General features: G+C 27.8%; 1 protein-coding gene across 1 annotated transcript in view; it reads left to right on the forward strand.

The window, feature by feature from the left end:
• LOC127281853 (growth factor receptor-bound protein 14-like) overlaps positions 1 to 23443 on the forward strand; it is a 438976-nt gene that overhangs the window by 20117 nt on the left and 395416 nt on the right. The window contains exons 3-4 of the mRNA XM_051305804.1: positions 9679 to 9847; positions 9933 to 10207. Coding sequence (XP_051161761.1) covers positions 10108 to 10207 — 100 coding nt within the window. The 5' untranslated portion in view covers positions 9679 to 9847; positions 9933 to 10107. The remainder of the gene's footprint in view (positions 1 to 9678; positions 9848 to 9932; positions 10208 to 23443) is intronic.

Consider the following 23443-nt stretch of genomic DNA (forward strand, 5'->3'; position numbering starts at 1 on the left):
AACTAGATTATAGGAAAATGAAGGGAATAACTTATTTAAAGTTAATTGTATAGTGTTTTTCGGCAAAAAAAAAAGTATATACAAAAATTTCTTTTTCATATTAACATTTGATAATTATCGGGTTCAATGCTCTACGAAGGCATTTCATTATGCTTGCGATATGTGTAATATCTTTTAACGAATATAGAGGAAGCATACAGGATCTAATTACCATATAAATTTTGATTATAGTGATAAAGCAGGAAGGTCGCGTGGTAGAAATTTATATGTATATATATAACAAGAGTTGTGAACAATATGTCAAAAGCACCTGTTTACGTGCATATAATTTAGAAAATATTGCAATGAACTTGTTATAGATATTGCGTGCATTTAGAAATATAATATTCCTGTTGTATATATTCCTTTCGTTGATTTCCTTCAAACGTTATGAGATTTGACCATACATACATATATATTCGACTATATATATGTGTTTGGCTCAGTAGAAATTGGCACACAGTGACGTTTCCTTTCGGGTATTAATCTATCTCTAGGAACTTGATAATCAAAGCTAACAAATTTCCAAGTATGTACATATTGGGTTATGTGTACCTTTGAAAATGAGGTAGACAATATGAGAGTATATAGTTTGTAGCAAAAGATCGTTTGATATTTAACGACATCCTAAAAAGCTCCCTTGAGAATATTTCATTGGAGCTTTAAATTTTGTCGAGGCCTACCACAAGATTATTCTGTTTTAATGTTTTAAAGCATATCTTATGGTAATATTGTAGAATATACGGTGTGATTTTTATGTTCCGGAGCCCTTAAAAATTTATTTAATTTTATTTTTTTGTTTAAAAAAACAAAAAAAAAAAAGAAAGAAAATTTTTAGGGGTTCAATATATGAAATAGTTGGGATATATGAATATAATATGTTTAAGATTTTAGATGAAAATTATCCGACGAATTTAATCAAAAGAAAAATATTAAATTCCATTATAAAGTAAGAGCTTCTCCTTTTCTTTGTCTTAAAATTAAACTACATCTTTCTTTTAGGACGAATGAAGTAGAAAATACGCGCAAGTTCTTTGTTAGAGAATTTCTTTTGAAAGAATTTTTCGTTATGAGTTGTTTTTCGACAGGAAAGTTTTCTCTATTACCGCGCTATCTTGGAGAGAGGAAGAATCATATTTATTAATATAGATTTTTCTGATCATTAACTTTGTTAAAAGGTACTTTCCTACTCGTAGAAGGAGGTTATATTCCATTGGTTTAGTTATTTTTCAATTTTTATTATTTATAATTAGAAGAAAATACTGCTCAAATATACCTGATGAAAATTTTTATTAATTCTTCAAGCGGAAAATTAGATTATTTTTTCTTTTGATAATTTTTTTTTTGATCAATTATGAAATATTAATAACGTTTGATATTTAAGCCCTATAAAATATATAAATAAATATAAATATTTGTAAAATTAAAATGTTTCTTTGAAATTGTTTTTAAATAAATAAAAACAAGAAATAGATCATTTAAATGGATCGCGTGAGATCAAGAGCACTGATGGTCGTCCTCAGAAAATGGAAGCACTTGGGTCGTGGCAGGGTTAAGGCCTCACTTATTATGCGTAATGCGTAACCGCTCGATTCGCTTATATTCGTAGCGTGTCACATCTTACATTTTTTTCCGAACGGAAAAAGTCTTGTGTCATAAAAAGAGAAATGCAATGTCCATGCAAGTCAAGAAAAATGATATCACATTTAATACACATTTTGTCAAAAAATGATGCGCGTCTTCAGAAAAAAAAAAAATGTAAATAATGGTTATTCGCATTCTTTTCTAAAGTCAATTTTAAAATATCTCGAAAAATGACATTAATTTCACGCGCGAAAGCATCGCTATAAATTTCCGTTGTATTTCATATGCATGTCATATTATTTTCTTTTTTATATTTGAAAACAATTTCAAAATTTTTTACAACTATCATTAATTTATACTATAATTTTCTTTAAATTTAATCACTGTTTTCTTGAAATTATCAATTTGATATCAAATTGGATCAAATATTGGGATCAATTCGTTGCAATTTGATAATTTCAAATTAATAGAGAATTTTTTGGATTTTGATAATTTAAAATGATTGAAACTGTTTTTTGTGAAAAATAATAGAGAGAATATTTGAAAATTTCAAAAGAGATATGTATAGAAGTAGTGCTCTTGAAATGATTGCAGGCGCGTCAAGCACCGTGCTTTTTTTTTTTACTATGAACAATAAAATGAAGTTTGACTTCTCCTTGACTTGTCTATCATTCGGTTTATACCAGAAAACGTGACGATAAACTTAAGTCATTTTCATACTTTAGTGAAACTCGGACACCTCGTGGTTCTCGTAAACTTATGAACATAGCATAAATTTCCATAAAACAGATTGTGCTTCTTGCATTTCTGAATTTCATTTAAAATCAACAGTCTTTTGAATCTTTTTGATGGTTTCTTTGTCTTTCCATATTTTATAGCATTGTCTTATTTTCTTCTGTTTTTTTCAAACTTTTTCCTTTCTTATATTTTCTTTACATTTCAACACGAAATTTATATTTGAAAAAAAAAAAAAATTTTTGAAAACAGAATTTTTTAAATAATTAAAATGAAAATTAACTGTGAAAGAGTAAATTCACTTCTAATTTTTAATGATTGATGCGGCGAATTAGCCATTCTATCTTTGTTTAAGGAAATGAGTTTTTGATTGATGACAATAAATTAGATGACTTTTGCGCTGTTTAAAATTTCTCTCTCTCTCTCTCTGAAAATATATTATTTTATTAAATCCAGTGTTAGTTGTGTCAACTCAACCTTTGTGTTTGGATTCATCCATCAAGATAGGATTTGAAAAACGTGATGATAGGCAGAAAGCTAAACTGTCATTTTCTGTTATGGAAAAAAAGAAAAATAATTTCCATAAAAATAACTTTTTATACAAAAAAAAAAAAAAAACATTGAAATGCAGTAAATTTTTATATAGATATTTTTTTGATTATTAAAATATTTTTGGTTTTTAAAATTAAATTCTAAAACTAATCTAAAAATTTTAATGAAAATAAAAAAAGATCTTTTGTTCGATTTTGTTTATGGTTAAAATTAGTGTGAAATACATATGATGCCCTCAAGGAAAATATATTCTTTTTAACTTCCTCAATTTCATGGAAAAAATTGTGTCTAACGATGTAAAAATTCACTTGATTGGTTTGTTTTTTCTAAAATTGTCAAAAGAAGTGATTTTTTAAATTCTTTATACTTTCATACATATTATGTCATGTATACATAATATAAATATTGGATTTCTTTTGTGTATGATTTTCCCCTTATGTTGTACCCATATTCTTGTAAGATCCTTTCAATATTCTGCGAGAATTTAAATTTCTTTCCTTTGAATCATTTCACATATATATATACTATATATACATTTAGCCACTCAAGAGATAAATTATTCAGTTTGTATTTAATTTCCGTTCTTTTGTGAAATGTATATATTTTCTTTGGTTTCGATTCTCATCTTCTATTATTAATTATGAGCTTACAACACAACACATATGTGTACTGTTCACAGAAACGCGTAATAATGGCTTCGAGCATCGTAACTGGAGGCTGTATATATTCGTACAAAGTGAATAATTTACTTTCAAATTAGAGTTAATAATTGTAATTTAATGATTAAAAAAATAGTTTTTGACAAATTAGCCTTATTTTTTTTTTATAAATAAGTATTGAAATTACGAATTTCTAGGAGAAAATATTATAATTTAATTCTACTTCAAATATTATTATTCTCGTATATGCTTGTCTAAATTGAAGTATATATGTATATATAAAAAAGTTAAATTTTCAGCTTCCTCTCTATTCGAGGGAAATTTTCGTTAATTAGGGAATATTTACTTAAAAATTGGATATGTATACTTAATTATACTTGTGCATTTTTAATTAGTTGCATAGAGAAACATTCTCAGACCTCGCGGGGATGTGCATATTCAACTTTAATGTTTGAATTCGTATTTTAATTTTTTGTATATACGAAAAAGAAGGAATGTAGAGTTGTACACTCTAATCCCTTATTATAGATATTAGTTTTCTTTATAAGGTTTCGCATTATCTTGACACCTTCTTGTCACGGTTTTTGTTACACACTTTTCTATTTTTAGCCAAGAATATAAATACAAATTTTGTTTATGAGTTTAAATTATCCTACAAAATTAATTGTCCTATTTTTTATATGCTCGCCTATTGCGACAATTTCAAAAAAATGAAACTATTTTAATTAATTTTAAATGCATAGTAGTTTTGCAATTTTTATCAGTTGAAACTGATTATTTTTTATAATTAATTGTAAATTCAATTTTATTATTATAATTATTGTTATTGTTGTTATTATTATAATTGTTTAATTTATTTTTTAGTTCATAAAGTTTTAATTATGATTGTTGATTGTTTACGATTATTTAGAGATTTTAATGTGTGAATCGGAAGTTGGAATATGAATGTTTTTTTTGCTTCATTTATACGTTTCTTACAGCGCGAAGTCCCCTTATCATTTGTACACGGACTATTTTGTATATAAAGCGAAAGCTTTATTGTAGCTTTTTAGGGATGAAGTTGAATTAATTTAGAACCTTCTAGTAAATTGTCTTTCCCTCGTTTTGCGTAACAGTAAAACAGGTTCTAAATGAAGTTATATTTATTTCGCTAGACTTCCTCTTCTATAATAGGTAATTTCTTTCACATAATATTGTGATAAAATGCAATTATTTTCTCTTCATTGCTATGTTTGTCATTTATGACATAATTTATTCAATTATAAATATTTTTGGGTAAACGAGATTATTTTGGATCACTTTGTAGTTGTTAATTCTTTTAGGACATTCTAAATAAAGAATAACATTAAATTAATTATTAATAAATTATTTATTAATAAATTTATTATATATAAATTCATTTTTATAGGTAAATAATTTTTAATTATAAAAAAAAATATAAAAAATGTCTAACACTAAAAAATAATTTACTGCTTTTATGACGCGTTATATGTTCTCTAACAAAAAGGATTGTCGCCGCTTGTGTAATAATTTCAAATCAAAATTCATGGAATAGTTTAATCCTCTGGTTTATTTAAAGAAGTGTGTAATATATGTTTGACTTTCTCTCTCTCTCTCTCTCCCTCGTGAGAATCCCAAAAAATGAAAAAAAGCAACATCCGGAAACTCGAGGATATAATTCACTTTATGCCATATCTCTTTACGACTGCGTGTCTAGAAATCGCGAACCTAGTTAAAAGCACGTTTTATATTTTGATTGATTTTCCAAAGATAATTGCTACGATTCTTTGAGTAAGTGTTAGCCAACTCCCATCTCTTGCGTTTCAGGTCAAATAAATAATCGGCTTTGCTTTACACGTCTAGACGCCTTTAAATTACACATGTTTTTTTTTTTTTATTTTCTTTTCTCCTTTTCTCTCTATTCTCTACCCTCTCTCACCAACGATAAAAGCATTTGATTAATGCCTAATTTTACCGTTTCTTTTCTTTTTTCCTTGAATTAATGATCTTCACGGTATGATAATCCTCAAGGGTGTCTTCGCAAAATTCTGTGCACGTTGTAAATTACTTCTCGTCGAAATGCGATACTCTCTTGAGTAATAACATAATTAGTTACGCATTTTATATACCAATATACCTTTTATATATATAGACTCTATTAAGAATTTTCTAATTAATTTTTAATCAGGAACTCAGAAAATATTATCTTCGTTTTATGACACATGTATAAGAGAGAGAATTTATTTTTATTAAATACTCTTCATGAAATTAAAATCAAAATTATTATTTTGTTTACACTCCACTTTCAATCATATAATCATAATATTTATTTACTGCTGTGAAATTAAAAGTTCCACTGCAGTGGAAAAAAATTTATTTGTTTCAAATAATTGGTTAATTAATTCAAATATAATAATTATTTAATGCAAATATAAATATTTATTTAAAAATATTTATTAACCGATTATTATTTGAATGAAATAAATTTTTTTCAGTATGAATAAAGAATTTTTTTTACTGAAACAATAAATGAATCGCATATTTCTTGTCGTTAGTTGAAAATGTATTTGGATTTAGAGAGTCCTATGCGTTTTATAATAATCGAATAACGCAAAAGTGGTTTTCCTCTAGTACTAGTTTCAGTAAAACCAGTCCTTTGTGTTGCCTAAAGCTCTTAAGGTTCTTGCTGTATGAGAAAGTAAGGGGGTAGACTTAGCAATTTCAACAATCTTCTAACGTTCTCTTACTTCCAACGGTTCAGAAAATTTATTGTAAACAACGAATTTTTATACATAGCTAAAATGAAATTCACAGGAAATGTTCAAAAAATTAAAAATTGATTTTCGAAAAAAAATTATTTGATTCAAATAATCGATTCTTTAATTATCAAATAAATATTTACTTGAACCAAATAATTTTTGATTTAATTAAATGGTATTTGTTTTAAAATATAGAAAATTATTAATTCAAATATAGTTTATTTGATAATAGTCGATTACATATTTGTAATAAATTTTTTTTCAGTGTATTTTCTCTTTTAAATTAATTACTGTAAATTTGTATAACAAATTAAGATTTGAGTGATTTATTTATCTTTTAATTTTGTCCAAAAAGATTCAAAAATTAATTTAGTTTAATTGTTAATAAAATATCAAGAGGACAAACAAAGTTAGAACACGAACAAATAAGCCTTTCCCTTCCATTCTCATTACATTAATAATAATTTCCCCTCCGCATATTTAAGCATTAATTTTAAATGATAATTTCTGTAATAAACTGGAATTCTTAAATTGTTTTGAAACAAGTTTCATCATTTTAGAAATGTATTTAAACTGAAAACGAGTATTTTCCTGGTAGAACATAATATTTGTTTATCTTAATTATAATTAAATTGCATTTGAAAAACAATTTAAATGATTTCGTGTGTATTTAAAGAAAAGTTGAATGTCTTATCCCGTGGACAGAGATTTATTTATAAAATGTGTTCGCCCTTTATAAACACACTCACATTATATATATATTTACAACTGAAACTTTAACAAGATGTTTAGACGTGATCGCAAACTAAAATGTTTTTCAACTTTTAACTTTTAGACGGGAAAATAAAGTGTATTAATAAATTTTTAATTAGTTTCAAAAGATTGAATTCGTCGACTTAAGTGAAGTGGAGTTTAAAAAAAAAAAACAACTCCCTTGATTAAATTATAAAAGTGTTTCATAAATAATAATATAATTTTAAATATAGATCTTTTTAATTTTACACTCAATTGCAATTTATTTAAAAAAAAATAAAAATAGTTTCACAAATGTCGTGTGACAAATATTTTTGTATATATTTAATTTTTTATATAGTTTTCTATATTTCATAATACCTGTCTGATATTTGTTACGCTCTCAGGAGTCGAAAGTTTATATCTGAAGAGGAAATTGAATATTCAGTCCCTTAAAATTTTAAAGATAGAAAAACTTTGAAATTTAAAGCTTGTACCTAACTTTACGGAAATTTAGACTTTGCTTCAAGTGGAATTATTGTTTATAAATATATAAAACTGACGTTAAGTTATTTTTGGAAATTTTTTTTTTAAATTTTAACAATACATTTTTCTTTATTTAAAAAAAAGAGTAGATGGAAAATGTATTTTTTGATAGCTAAGAAAATTATGTTTTATTTCCAAGTTTCAATGTCTATATATATATATTGGAATTCACATTCTTCGCACTTGATAAATCTCATTACCTCTGTCACACATTTCCTATTAGATAGGGTGGAAATAAGCATGAGAATACACTATCTGCCAATAATTTAACTATCAAATATGATTGCTTTACCATCGATTCAAATTAATCGATTTCAATTACATTGCTATTGATGCCATTTAATTATAGAAATAATTATTGAATCTAGAACTAAATCTCCATACCAGTAAATTAACATTATTTTAAATTCATGTACATATATTACATAATTAGAATAAATATTAATTAACGGTAAAAAAAAATTTGATTTAAAAAAAATTCATTATACTTGTCTAAGTATACATTTTTATTTTATTAAAATTATATATGTACCAATTTATTACATATTTTTATTTTTTTTTATTTGTAATTGTAATTTTTAAAATTAATAATCGGAAATAACCAAAATACAAAAATTGTCAATTTTAAAATTCGCGCTAAAATATTTCTGCCGAAAGTTTGTTTGGACAAATAATTGAATGAGAATTCGGTGTATATATATATAGTTTTTAAAGGCGCTTTTTATATCTTGGGTTGTTTTGGGCGATCACATTTTCACGGCCGTATCACCAAATTTGATTGGCTCAACCATAAATTCCATTCTCACTACTCTAAAAAATTGGAATAGTGCAAATGGAATCTATGACAAAAACAATCAAATTCAGTGAAAATGCGCTCGCACAAAATACCGTATAGGTATGAAAGCACCTTTAGAGTTCTATCAAATGACAAATTCGTGAAAATAAAAACTTCTGACAAATAGAGTTTCGATGATAAATAAATTCTGACATTTAAAAAAAATTTGGCTAAATAATAAGCTAAATGAAAATTCGAATATTTTCTTCTTCTTGAAGAAAAATTTTATTTCTTTTTTGTGTAACTTTTTTATTTTTGTATAATTTTTTGTACACCTTTTTTTTTAACACCAGCTTAAATGTAGGATTTAAATATTGTATACAACAAATATTACTTCTATATATATATAGTTTGATCGACTCAACTTGTTTTCCAAGATAATTTAATCCGTCAGAAGCACAACTATAAGCATCTTATCTCTAACGAACCAAGCATCCAATTTACTAAGACTTAAATCAATTTTTACGAATTTTTTCTTAAAAAGCTCTCATTTTTTTTTTCTGATAAATTATTTTACTCTAAAATTCTTTCCCTTCGACAAAAGTTTCACAAGTTTTCCTGCATAACTTCAGAAACATGCGTTTAAAAACTTTCTTCAAAGGCGGTAAAGTTTAGGGAAGTCTAACTCATTTTTTTTATTATATTTTACTCATTTTATAGACTTGAATTCATCAGAAAATTTCTAAAGAAAAAGTTCATTTTGTTTTAAAATAGAAAAATTTTCCTTATAATTTTCTTCTATTATTGCTTTAATGTAATTATGGTTATATTTTTAAAAGAATATTTGACTAAAAAAAATTATTATATTAAGAATTAAAAAAAAATCTTTGAAAAATTTGGAAAATATCTTTTACGCTAAATAATTTTTATTAGTTTATTAGATCTTAGACAAAAAAAAAAAATTGAAACAATAGTATACAATAAATTTTAACATGAATATAAAAATATATAAATATACAATACGAAAAAGATAAAAAAAAATATATATAATACGAAAAAGAGAAAAAATACTTAAGAAATTATAAAAATTAATTAAATTATAAAAAGGTATATATCTTGAAAATTGTGACATGAAAATATCATTTTTTTTAAAAAATAAATCTCAAATAGTAAACAACGTGTTCATATGTCGATAAGGAAGATTTCATGAAGATTACAAATGCTCATATGATAAATCCTTTTACCTCTTGATGCTAAAATATTATTCGTTGGTACATGAATTCTTTTATTCTTTCAGATACTTCCGGTCGATAAATCCAGAAAAATTTCATCCATTTGAGAAAAAATTTTTAAATCTCATCTCTCTGGGAATTACCAACAACAAGTAATTTGAAATCATCATTACATCTCACAAATTACTTTCAATTGTAATAAGAAGAAATATTTTGCAACAGTTTTTCAAAAACGTAATTTTTAAATTAATTTGGTAATTGATTTAATAGAAGAAAATTATACTTATTCGTAAATTAATTTAAACCATTTTTTTTTTAGGACGAATCTTGATCTTGTGTGAAATTTAAAAAAAAATTCTTCTCATCTAGTATTATGAAAATTTTAAAAAGTCAATCTACAAAGGAATTCTCAATGATAAAGTATTGACACTAAGATCCATTCAATTCAAGTGTTGAGGGCAAATTTATTGGAAGAAATTCTTTGTAACTGAAAGATGGAAGCTGAAGTGGCAGAAAACACTTTCAAACATTTTTCAAGGAGAGGAAGAAAGTATTATTGCAGACTTGGAGGATGTTATGGAGGTCGAATTTGCAGTAAGTGTTAAACATTTTATATCTATATTGACACAATAAAACTAAAACAATCTAGATCGTTATATATATATAAATGACCTTCATTTATAATGAAGCTTTGTCGATATTCCTATTATAAATTGATTTACCGGGGATCAAAAGATCCTTATTCTCCGAAGTTTCAAGGAGATAATGACAAAGTGTTAAAAAAGTCATAATTCGTAGCGTTTGCTAATTCACTTTCGTCCCTATTTTATTTTTTCTCCTTTTGATCTTTATTGTGTGATATATAACCATGCATCAGGTGGAAGTATTGTCGATAATTTTATTTTTATTATTTTCTCCGCGTGATTTGACTTATTTTTGTTTTATACGAACTGAAAAAAAAAATTTATTTGATTCAAATAATCGATTACTTGACTTATAAAAAGAATATTTATTTTCATAAATGTTTATTTGTAACAAATAATTTTTATTTAAAATAAATATTTACTTGGATTAAATAATTTTTATTTAAATCAAATAAATATTTACTTGTATCAAATAATTTTTATTTAAAATAAATATTTACTTGTATTAAATAATTTTTATTTAAATCAAATAAATATTTAAACCAATAATTTCTGTATTAGAAACAAAATTGACTCAAAAATTATTTGGTGCGAGAAAATATTTATTTTCGGTTCAGTAAACGATTATTAAAACTAAATATATTTTTTTTTGTGTTGAAGTGATTATAATGTTTTTTGTTCAAAAATTTATAATAGTAGTAATTTTTTTTGTGAAATTTTCTATTGTAAAAGTTTCACATTTTTTCTTTTTGAATTGTATTTAAAAAGCAGTTTAATTTTTAGTGGAATTTTTTTTTAAATTCACTATATTTTTGATAGTAACTTTTTTTGTGGTTAATAGAATTCTGTAGAACTTTTTCAATTTTTTTTTTAAGTATTTGCTAATAAACTATCAATAATCGTTTGGCAAAAATAATCGATAGTCACTTCGCGAAAAAAAAAAATTATCGACAATTTTTTTTTCACCTGCGGTATATAACATAATGAGAAAATGGTTATTGGAGATGGTTAATTAAAGCAATTAATTTCTAGTCAAAGGTACATTATTACAATGTGATGAAACCTAAGATTCATGTCCGCGTAAGATCTTCTTGGAATGCGATACCACTTTAAAGGGAGGGGGTGGGATACAATTTAAATCTAATCCAAATACTTGATTTATTATTATATTTATTTTATAAAAGTAATTATAATATTTTAATATAAATATAACGATTCTAAAAATCGTTTTTACAAAAATTTTATTAAATTTTATAAAATCAAATTATTTTTACGTCAAAAATTGAATATTATTAGTTGGTAAAGTAAACTAGTTAATTAACATTATTAAATTTAAAAAATGTAACAAAAGGTCAATCATGTCTCATCACGATGTAAAAAAAAAAATTGTGTATTTCACATAGGAATTTGAATTTATGATCAGAAAGGAAAAATTTTAAAGTATCGTATCTCGGCACTAGAACACATTTATTTGGTGCTTGTACTAAATCAGTTTATAAATGATGTTCTGCTGTCGGGTTACGGGTTGTAAACGTCGGTCAATGCCGGCCTAGGTCAACTCAAACCTCAGATCTTATAATAACTACAGAACCTTTTTACACCGAATTCTTGCTTCACCCACAATATATATTTAATTTTTCCAGACTCTGATCGTAAACTTGCTCCTCTCTCTCTCTTGTGTACTCTCTTTCTCTCTTTTCTTTTCTCTTGAAAGAGAAAATATTGTTCGTATTTTAGTGCATTCTCTATAAATATAATTGTAATAATAATTCCATATTATTATATTAATTGAAATAATTAATTAGATATATTGTTTTCAATTAGGAATTTAAATTCGAGAAAAATTTTCTTCGTAACAATGATTCAATATAGAGTAAAATGATGCAATCGTGATTTAATCGATTGAATTATATATTTAATGTATATAGTAACGATATTATCATGAGTAATTATGGTTTAATTCATATTGCGTTTTGTTGCATCATCATCAAAAGTTCATCGAGTTTTCGAGGCGAAGATAAGTCGTCGAGTAAAATCAGCTTTTTGGTCGGGTCATTCACTCCCTGAGTCAAGTATGTTCACATAGCCTTTTCTTTCTTCTTTTCTCGCGCAAACTGCGCAGTAAACAAAGCACAGTCCGTTTACCTCGCAATGCCGAGCAGTTGATTCGCTTGTTTCTTTTTCCCTTTTTTTTCTCTCCTCTTCGCATTTCAATTTGCTCCTCTCTTTTTTTCTCCCCAAAATAATCAAAATTGGTCTATCATATTATTATTTTTTAATTTTAAAATTGGTTTTTTTTTTGTTGAATGGACAATTGACCGACAAATAGGTATAGAGGTGGTATTTTATTCAATGTATCTGCGGCAATGCCTCCTACACGCAGTTTCGAAATAAATTATAACCCGATTATATATACAAGACACACAAGTTTCTCTCTCTTTCTCTCTCTCTCTCTTTCGCGCAGGACTGAAATTAATGTTTGCTTGCGTTTATCTGCACAGCACGGTTCCCGTTTATATGGAAGAATCGCGACGATGTGCATCACGCGTCACATATACGACATTCCTGACGTCGTTCGCCTTTTTCGCAACATACATATCCTGAAGTTGTGAAATCGAAGCGTTCGTTCCCATCTGTTTACTCCGCTGTCTGCGAAAAGCCCTCCATATGCTTCGCTGCATGCATTTATGCAGTTTAATCGACTGTAGACACGCTAACTTTGGAAAAAAAAAAAAAAAACCTTCACCACGAAAACAAAGTATCATTAGCCGCATAGATTCTTTCTTAATGAACATACAATTTCATTCATTCCATGAAATTATGAATGAGATTTGTAAAAAAAAAAAAAAAAAAAAAACAGAAGAGAGCTTTTTCATTCAGTGATTGACAACATTTTCCATTTCACTGTGTGCGCATTAGAATTTTAATGAGGAAATACGAAAGAAAGAATTTACGTGAAACGAGAAAAGTTTTAGTGGTTTAACCACAGGATATTATTTTTGGTTAAATTATAGATTTATTTTGTAATTTATATTTTATATATTCGGTATTTTTTTTTTTTATTATTCATTTATTATTGTCTTTTTTTTTCGTTTATTTATTATTTTTGTATTAGTTCCCGTGCGGAAATTTTGCCAAGGCCCAGATCGGGTCCGAATTAGACTGCCCTATTAGGGAATGAAACGCCGCGCCTAATGTGGCCCTGATCAGGTGTGGCGTTTCATTCCCTACTAGGGCCCTGATAGGGCAATTTCAACACGGGATTATTATTGTCTTACTATTTTTTTTGTTTATTATAGTTGTGAAATTAGTAATTTTAATTTCGGTCATTATACGAGAGATATTTAATTTAATGTCCTTAAATATCTTTATTATTTGATATTCTAGATAAACAATTTAATTGAAGATATATGTAAAGCTCTAAATTTACGATGGGCATAAGTTTTAGCGTCATTTAAAAGCCATGTGGGTTAGATTTGAACTGAAAGTTTGCGGTGTGCAAGAAATGTTGAATCTTTTCTCATTAGGTTTTACAATCCCTTTTCTCTTTACGACCTAGCGCCGAATGGTTTTACTGTCCAACTTGCTCATCTCCACACACTTTCATCGTCAATCTATCTGTCACTCTTCGTCTCCTTTTTACCCCCTAAAGCATTCCTTCATTTTCTCTTCTTCTCTTTTTACAACTTTCCTATTTTAATTAGAAACCATCCTCCTAAGGCCGCACATATAACATATAATTTCTTCTTTTTTTAATTTCACGCTATATATCCAATTTTTGTATATATATATATTAAAATAAATCATTTCTTAATTTAATAAATATTTATGAAATAAATTAATATTTCGTAAAATTAGAAAATATTCATTAAATTCAAATTATTATTTCGTAAAATTAGAGAAAACTATTTGTGAATTTATATAAAAAATTTGTTGAACTCGATGTATATAAGGAAGCTTCCTCGTGGAATTCAGGATATAATTTGAGTGGCGGTTGTAATTGTTCATTAACCGCAAAGTCCGGCTGTTGAGAAGGGGGATGGATGCTTCGAAGAAGTGACGTGTTGAGGGATGTGAAGGTGAAATTCAGGTTTACCGCATGCAGACTTTATACGTCCACTTCCGGTACCAATGCGAAAGACAAGCATCTTTCGCTTTGAGGCATGTTCTTTACAAGCACGCGTACGCAGACGAGGCAATGAGCCATATGATGTAGGTATTAATGTTGCGGTTTCGGTTTGTGATTGCCTCTCACGTCCTTTCATCTTTGCCGTTTATGCTTTTCGATCGATTTTCTGCCTTCGTGTGTATATACATATATATATGTATATATCTTATAACATTTCAAAATATTAACGTCACTTTCATGAACCGTTACACAAATTAGTTTTCAAATTTTTAATATCGTAGTTTTTTTTTTTAATAGGACGTATGTTTATTACAGGCGCTCAAGGGTTGTTGATTTAAAAATTAAGGTTTCTTTTTGGAAAATTTTAAATCAAATTTTTGTAGCTATTATTCTAAAATACACTCACAGCACCAGATATCCTAGGATATTCCGAAAACATCCCTTGGATATCCTAGGGATACCCCAGGGATATCCTAAGGATACTTTAAGGATATCCAAAGTAGCGGCGGTTAGGATATCCTAGGGATATCCTAGGGATATTTAAGGATGTCCCTAGGATATCCCAGGGATATTTAAGGATGTCCCTAGGACGTCCCAGGGATATCCTAATCATTTCCCCGGATATTATTAGGATATCAACAGGATATTCTTATAACGTCCAAACGATATCCTCAGGACGTCCTAAGGATATCCCAAGGATATCCCTGGAATAATTAGGGATGTCCTTAGGACGTCCTAAGGATATCCACAGTATGTCTATGATGATGATGGTATGATTGTGTACTAGACGTTTGAGACTCACTATTGTTCATAGTTTGATTAATATTTAATACCTAATAACAACATCACCGGGAGGGAATGTAACTTTCCTTCCCGCTCGTCGGAAAAGACATACTTTTCTCCCGCTACACAGGTAAGAAATGGTGTACTTTCGGTGCGTGTGTTAGAACAAAAATTTTTTCATTCGGTCAGTCCCATAAAAAACGAATTTAAAGTGTCGAAAATCGCATTTTTGGCTTAAATATATGCTTTTAATTATCAACTTTAAGGCCCAGATTTGAAAGATGATTGACAATCACGGGAAACCTATTTGTATAAAAAAAATCGCTATCTCAAATAGTCAAAATTTAAATCATAATGATATCCTAGGGAGATCTTAGCGATATTTCTAGAATATTTTAACGATATACCAAGTTTATCCCTGAAATATCCCAGGGATATCCCTCGAATATCCTCAGTATATCCCCAGGATATCCCAAAAATATCCTACGTAACGGCGGTTTGGATGTTCTGAGGATATCCTTAGGATATCCTAGGATATCCTATGGACGTTTTCAGGATATCCTACATTAGTTTAGGATATCCTTTTGTTGTGAGGGTAGGTGTTAATATATTCTAAAGTTTCTTTTGGTATATGATATTGGTTTTTATTTCTCAATATTCTTAAAGTCAGTTTTTTTGTTTCACTAATTTTTCAGCCAATTGATTTGAAACAGGGGTTATATAAAATATTTGTTGGTTATAATAATAGTTGAAAATAGTTAGAAAATTCTTGTTCACTGCGATTTTCCGCATGGGAACTTGTTAAAAGATACATCCTAACGTGGAATGATGTTTGCCACAAAGGAATGCTGGTTGAACATGTGCATGTGTGCCTTCTATATAGTCCCTTTTATATATACACGCGCTCAACGGGAAACACGAAATCACACACGTGTTTGTTGTATATAACGACGATTCGAGTGTTGGAGACGCTATATACTCAATGTTTGATATTTGCGTCGCAATATATGACAAGATACACGTGGCCAATAATCTCCATGTGTGTATTTTGATGACGAAATTTCTCAGTAAAATCAAATAGATAAGTTTTCAGGCCTGCTTCGTTGAAACTTGTATAAAAAAAAAATACGTTTCAAAACTTTGTCGTAGATGAAAAGTTTTTTTTTTCTCGAAAGGCTAAAATTTTCACAAATAAAATTAGTAAAATTTTGGATTTTTTTGTTGTATTTCGTGATGCTTTTTTTTACTGGATTAGTATAAAATTATCAAACCCTTGATGTCCATCATTATATGAATGAAATCTAAAGGGAAAACACAATCGTGACAGAATCGACGTATCGATTTCCATTATACAACAGAAATTGTACCTACTTTATATAAATATATTTACTAAAAATATATCAATTTGATGTAAATGATTTACATAATCTGGTAATGTTCTTCAATCAGATATTCTTGGCCTTTTTCTATTTTTTCAATTATCTCAAAATTGACTATTCACTGAAAAAAAGGTTTGGTATTAACAACCAAACGTTTGGTTGGTATTTAAACAACCAAATTTTTTTTGTTGAATCAACAAAATTTTGGTTGTTCCAATCAAACTTTAGTTAGGACAACAAAAATCCTTTTTTTCTAATTTTGGTTGTGCCAAACAAATTTTGATTGAAACAATTAAAATTTTGTTGATTCAATAAAAAAAATGTTGGTTGCTTAAATACCAACCAAACGTTTCGTTGTCAATACCAAACCCTTTTTTCAGTGATTATACTGAAAAAAATTTAATTTGATTCAAATACAAAAAAACAAAGTCCTTACTCCACTTATTGAAAATCAATTTTTTTCAAAACCAAATTTTTGGATTTTTTCCATTTTTTAAATTAAGATTTTTCTTACTTTATCCATGTTAGATGTTATAGAAATATTGAATCTCTAAGGAAACAAATTTGGATAATTGAAATTATTATCGATAGTTGCATTGTAATATATACTTGAGTCGAAGACGAGACATATCGTTGAGTACCTAAGCAATTGATAATTGGGCGTAAGCACGCAACGAGCCGCGGTTTTACACAGACACGTGATAGTATACTTGTATATATATACTGATTGATTAATTAATTAATTATCTAATTATTAAATTAACTAACTCTGCGTGTTCTCTTTCATTACAAGATTTCTCAACCACGCAATTGTTGCCATATATACATATATACACACACACAGGTAATACTTTTTTGGCTTAATCTTCCGAAAGAATTACACAGGAAACAACATCCGTTTTCATTAACTTCATTTAGCGCAAGTTTTGCATAATGCGTTCATTACTTTCCAAGCTTCATTTTTTTTATTTATATATATTAAAAAAATATTTTTTTAGATAATTAATTTTTTTTGAAAAAACGGAACATTTATTTCTTAAATATCTTTTTTTAACTATTTTGTTTTATATGGAAAAAAATCTTCACCTGCGGAACAACAATAAGTTTCACTGGCACAGTGATATGTTTTTTTATAAAACAGGGAAAGTTTTCGCTATTCCAGAGAAACATATCGCTATTCCAGATAAAAATTTTTTTTCCATAAAAAAGTAATTTTTTTCTAAATATTTTGTTCTATAAAAAGTATTTTCTAAATATTTTGTTCTGTAAAAAGTATTTTCTAAATATTTTGTTCTGTAAAAAGTATATTTTCTAAATAATTTTGTTCTGTAAAAAGTATTTTCTAAATATTTTTTTTTTTCTGTAAAAAAGTATCTTTTTTTTTCTAAAATAAGCAAAGAGAGATTTAAAGAGAGTGACAATAATAATATTTAAGGATCGATGCGTGTGGTAATAGAAAGAAAAATATGTTGTTTAAAAAAAGAGAGAGAAAAAAAAACTATTTTTGTTATGGGCGTGATAGTTACTGATCAGAGTTGATGGTAGGTCTGGTTAATGCTTCGCGGAAAATGAAGCGATCGAAAAAGGGTGAGCAACCCCTCGTGTTGGTATATATACATATACATATATATATAGAAGGGTCTTTTGCTTACCGGACCTTACCCAAGCAACTTTGCGTTGCAGAAATGCAGATGACGCAGTGTACATGTCGTTATGGGACAATATAGAGTCAACCAGCATAAAAGAGAGAAGGGTGACGGACAATTGGCAGTGCTCATATGTACGCCTGCGTGACGTTGTTTCATGTCACCCAATGTTTCTTGCTGGGACATAACGAAAAAAAAAAAATCTTAACATTTCTTCTCTCATTTTATTTAAACCACTATTTCCTGGGTTTTTTTTTCATATTTCCGGTTTGACAAACAATGTTTTTAGCAAAAAAAAAAAAAAAGGCAGCTTATTACCGCATACATATCGATCATCGTTTTTTTCCACCCCACAAGACGCTAATTAATTCATTTGGAAAGGAATTTCGATATAAAATACATAGTTTAGAAAATTGTTTTTAAAAATGTTAATAAACTTTTGTTCGGAGTTCGAAACAGGGGGAAAAATTTATTTTATTCAAATAATACGTTAGGCGACTGTTGCGGCAAATAAATATTTATTTTTTATCAAATAATTATTGTTGATACATTTGTGTACTTTTACAAAGTTTTACAAATTTTTCTTTCCTGCAAACTTAAAAATAAAACTATATTATTTATACTCTCTAAATCTAAATTAGTAAAAATGTTTACTAATTTGAATTAGTGACTCACTTCTTGCTTCTGAATTAATTAAATTTTACTAATTATTAGTAAAAGTTACTAATAATTAAAAAAAAGTAAAAATGTTTACTAATTTGAATTAGTGACTCGCTTTTTGCTTCTGAATTAGTTAAATTTTACTAATTATTAGTAAAAGTTACTAATAATTAGTAAAATTTTAGTAATTCAGAATCAAAAAGTGAGTCACTAATTCAAATTAGTAAACATTTTTACTAATTCAGATTTAGAGAGCAAATAAAGTTCATTTGATTCAAAAAAATAATAAATTTTTAATACAAATAAATATTCATTTGCTAAGTCAAGTAACCGATTATTTAAATCAAATAATTTTTTTTTTTTTAGTGTATTAATTTAGAAAAGGTCTGATTTTTATTAATAAATTGATATTTAATTTATTTAACAATTATTATTTAAATCGTGTTTTGTTCTGATAGGGGGAAAAAAAAATGGCGATTTGTTGAAATATTATTTTTTGTGGAAATAAAAAGTATAAATATATTTATATAGAGAAAGAGAAGACATGGGATTTGTTGGCACTAAATCGAGATAAAGTGGAAAGTGTAGTTGTATTAAAATGAACGACACGATGTCGTCTGGTCGTTGTGCGGGCCAGGTTAACGAATAATTCGGCTAAAGTCGCAGGCTCACTGTGTTGTCTGGGCAACGTTCCCGACCGGTCGATGCCTCTTGTTATCATTCCGTCTCACTTCTTCTCGCGTTATCCTTTTCTCTCTTTCTCTCTCTTTCTCTCTCCCTTTCGCGGATGAATCCTACCCAGGCGTGGCACACGTGCACGGTAGAATTCAATGAAAATTTTTGCGATGCAAAAATCTAGGCTATATCAACTTCATTCATATATTATACGATATAGTATATATATTTTATACGCTAAGCCTATTTTTTACATAGTAAAACAAACTATATAATATTTTTTTTCTACATTTGTTTTTTTTTATACCTTCTCTTTGTATTTAATTCCCTCGCAGATAAATATTTCGTTATATCAATAAATATAACATTTTGTTGTGTTAATTTTTCTGCGTGGAAAATGTTGTTAATGACGTTCTTGGGATTTTTTACGGCCTTGAGGGATGGAATGCATCATTAAAGAAGTGTATGATACTACTTAGTTTATAGTATATGCTTGTTATATATATATATATATGTATATAGTACAGTGTAGAATCGCTGGGAGCAGTGCCGGCGTCAATGGCGACCACGTTGCTTTGTTATCACTCCGTCCTGCTCTCTCAGTGCAAAGCTATCGATCTGTGGAAGAAGGAGAGTATATCTACAACTCTCCCGCTTACTATCCAATGAAATGGCTTCCTCTGCCTTCATCCCTCTCTCACCGAGAGTTTCTTCCCTCTCTGACCCGCGCCAGACTCCTCGTCGTCGCCCTCTATTCTCTCGTACTTTACATCCTCCCTCAACCCCACTCTTACATTTCCCTCGTCTTTCTCGACTACTACTATACTACTACTACTACTACTACTACTACTACTACTATTACTCTCAGTCTCGTACTTAGAAGTGGTGGTGGGTTTATCCAGAAAAGGACGGAAAACTTATCTCACTTTTCTTCGTTATTCAAAGCAACACGTGGGCTCTGTCCTAAATTTACAACTGTAGTAGGTACATTCAATTAAAGCTGATTCAACATCTGAGATTTCACTTTGCTTGGAATATTGTGGATTCTTTTCTTTTCTTTCTTTTTAAGGTGGCGTGATCCGTTTATAATGTTTCGTCGTATTCAAATTGAGAAGGTTTTTTAAAATATTAGTAATTCACACTTTTTTATTTTATTTACTAATAATTTTTTTTTGGTCTCTTTTAAATTAACATTTGATTTTTTATTTTTTAATTAGATAAATATTTACCGTAATGGTTACTAAAATATCTGAAAATTACATGGAAAATAAATTTGAATGCTGTCCCAGGTAGAAAAATTAACATTACTAACGTTACTAATATTACTAACGTTACTAATATTACTAACGTTACTAATGTTACTAACGTTAGTACCTATAATAAAAATTATGAAAATGTTTCTAAATTGTATTTTTGCAGAAACTTGTCGAAAATCGACCACCAGGAAGTATTTAATGTTCTTACCCGCATTTTTTATAATTTTCATTTCTATTATCACTTCCACTTTTTTTATTTTCATTACCGTTTCCACTTTCACTTTTTCTAATTCTCATTTGCACTTCCATTCCCACTTCCACTCTTTCTAATTTTTATTCCCACTTCTACTCCCATTTTTTTCACTTCTAATTTTCATTAGCTGTTGCCATTTCGACTAAAACTCTTTCTAATTTCCATTTACACATTACCATTTCCACTTTTTTTAATTACCATGGATGGAAATTAGAAAAAGTGAAAGTGATAATGAAAATTTAAAAAATTAGGAATGGAAGTGAAAATATAAAAAAGTTGTAATGAAAATAAAAAAGTGGAAGATGAAATGGTAATGAAAATTGGAACAAGTGGAAGTGAAAGTGTAAATGAGAATTAGAAAAAGTGGTAGTGGCAATGAATATAATAAACGGGAAGTGGAAATAGGAATGGGAATGAAAATTAGAAAAAGTGGAAGTGAAGTAGGAATGAGAATTAGAAAGAGTAGAAGTGAGAACGGAAGTGCGAATGAGAATTAGAAAAAGTATAAGTGGAAATGGGAATGAAAATTAGAAAAAGTAGAAGTGGCAATGAGTATAAAAAAGTGGAAGTGGAAATGGGAATGAAAATTAGAAAAAGTGGAAGTGGAAATGGGAATGAAAATTAGAAAAAGTGGAAGTGAAGTGGGAATGAGAATTAGAAAGAGTAGAAGTGAGAATGGAAGTGCGAATGAGAATTAGAAAAAGTATAAGTGGAAATGGGAATGAAAATTATAAAAAGTTTAAGTGGAAGTGAAAGTGGTAATGGGAAAGTAGTGTCAAAGTTTCTGTGAAAATATATTTTAGAAACTCTTAATTTTTTTTATAGGTACTAACATTAGTAATGTTAGTAACATTAGTAATGTTAGTAACATTAGTAACGTTAGTAACGTTAATTTTTTCACCTGGGGTTACTTGACTATCAATTAAATTTGAATCAAATAAATATATATTTGTATCAATATAATTATAATTTGAGCCCGAAATTTGAATTAGTAAAAATTTTAACTAGTTTAAATTATTAACTTACTTTTTGCTTTTGAATTAGTTAAATTTTACTAATTTAATAATAAAAGAAATTTTTTTTACTAATAATTAGTTAAATTTTACTAATTGAATAATAAAATAATTTTTTTTTTACTAATTAATTCAATTTTATTAATTAAAAGGCAAAAAGTGAGTCACTATTTCAAAGTAATTAAAATTTTTACTAATTCAGATTTAGAGAGTAGAGCGTAGATGTTAAAATAGTGGAAAAGGTCGGTTACGGTAAGACGTTGATGTTAAAATACAAGTAGTAGTAGACTACAGTAGAAAATGTCTGTTATGACAAGACACTGAAATCAAGTCTGTCACAGTGAGACAAAATTCTTTATAAAAAAAAAAATTGAACGAGCGTTTAGAAATTTTAGTATTTACAAAAAATGTGGAAATTTGGTTTTCTAAAAATAAAAGTATCGATTTGAAATTACAAAAGTATTAGAATTATATAGAAATTACAATTTTATCAAGCGTATTTCCTTCAAATATATATAATCATTCGAGATAATTCTTAATAACATGGGTTATATATACTGCTTTTATCTTATCACACTTTTCATTGTAATTGAGAGCAACATGTGAGATCAACTAGTTTGTTCTATATTTAAAACTAATAATGTTGGGACTTTTTAGTTTGATTTTCTTTTTTCAATATCCACATTATACTAAAAATCCCCGAAGTAAATTGACACTATAGAAAAAAGGAAATGAGAGAGAGGAACAAAATTTTATCTCAATATTAGCAAAGCAGATATTTTAATATAAAAAATATTCTTTTAATAATATTTGTTGCAAAAATAATATTCTATAATTTTCAATAATTTCAATTTAATAATTGGAATATTATAATATTTATTGTAATATAATATTATATATATACTATAATTTGCATTTAATTTGTATCATAATTTATATATATATATATATAAAAGCTATATTTTCCTATGGATTAATTAGTGAAAAATAACGAATTTTTATTTCTAATAAAAATAAAAAAATATTGTATGTGACGCATTTTAATAGTAATTGGGATGAAATTTACACCGAGTGATTTTGTTTGAGGAAAATCGAGACTGCATTGAGTACACGCTGCGCTGGCTAGTCGCTATTACGGTGTACCCCACGTGGCGCAGGCGTGGGTTTGTTGTCACTCTATCTCACTTGCTCTTGTACTTTCCAGCTACTACCCAACATTATCAACATCGGAGCACAGGCCGTCAGCCCGCTGCATTTATTGAACCGATTCCATTCTCTCCCTCTCCCAGTGTGCGGCAAGTCTCTCTCACTCTCTCTCTCTTTCTCTCTCTCTCCTTCCTTCCCGAGACTCTACTCACATCGGCATTCCTTCCAAGCCCATTCTCATCCTCT

The sequence above is a fragment of the Leptopilina boulardi genome, unplaced genomic scaffold, assembly GCF_019393585.1.
Source record: "Leptopilina boulardi isolate dan_hultmark-lab unplaced genomic scaffold, ZJU_Lbou_2.1 LbouV2_278, whole genome shotgun sequence".
Taxonomy (NCBI): Eukaryota; Metazoa; Arthropoda; class Insecta; order Hymenoptera; family Figitidae; genus Leptopilina; species Leptopilina boulardi.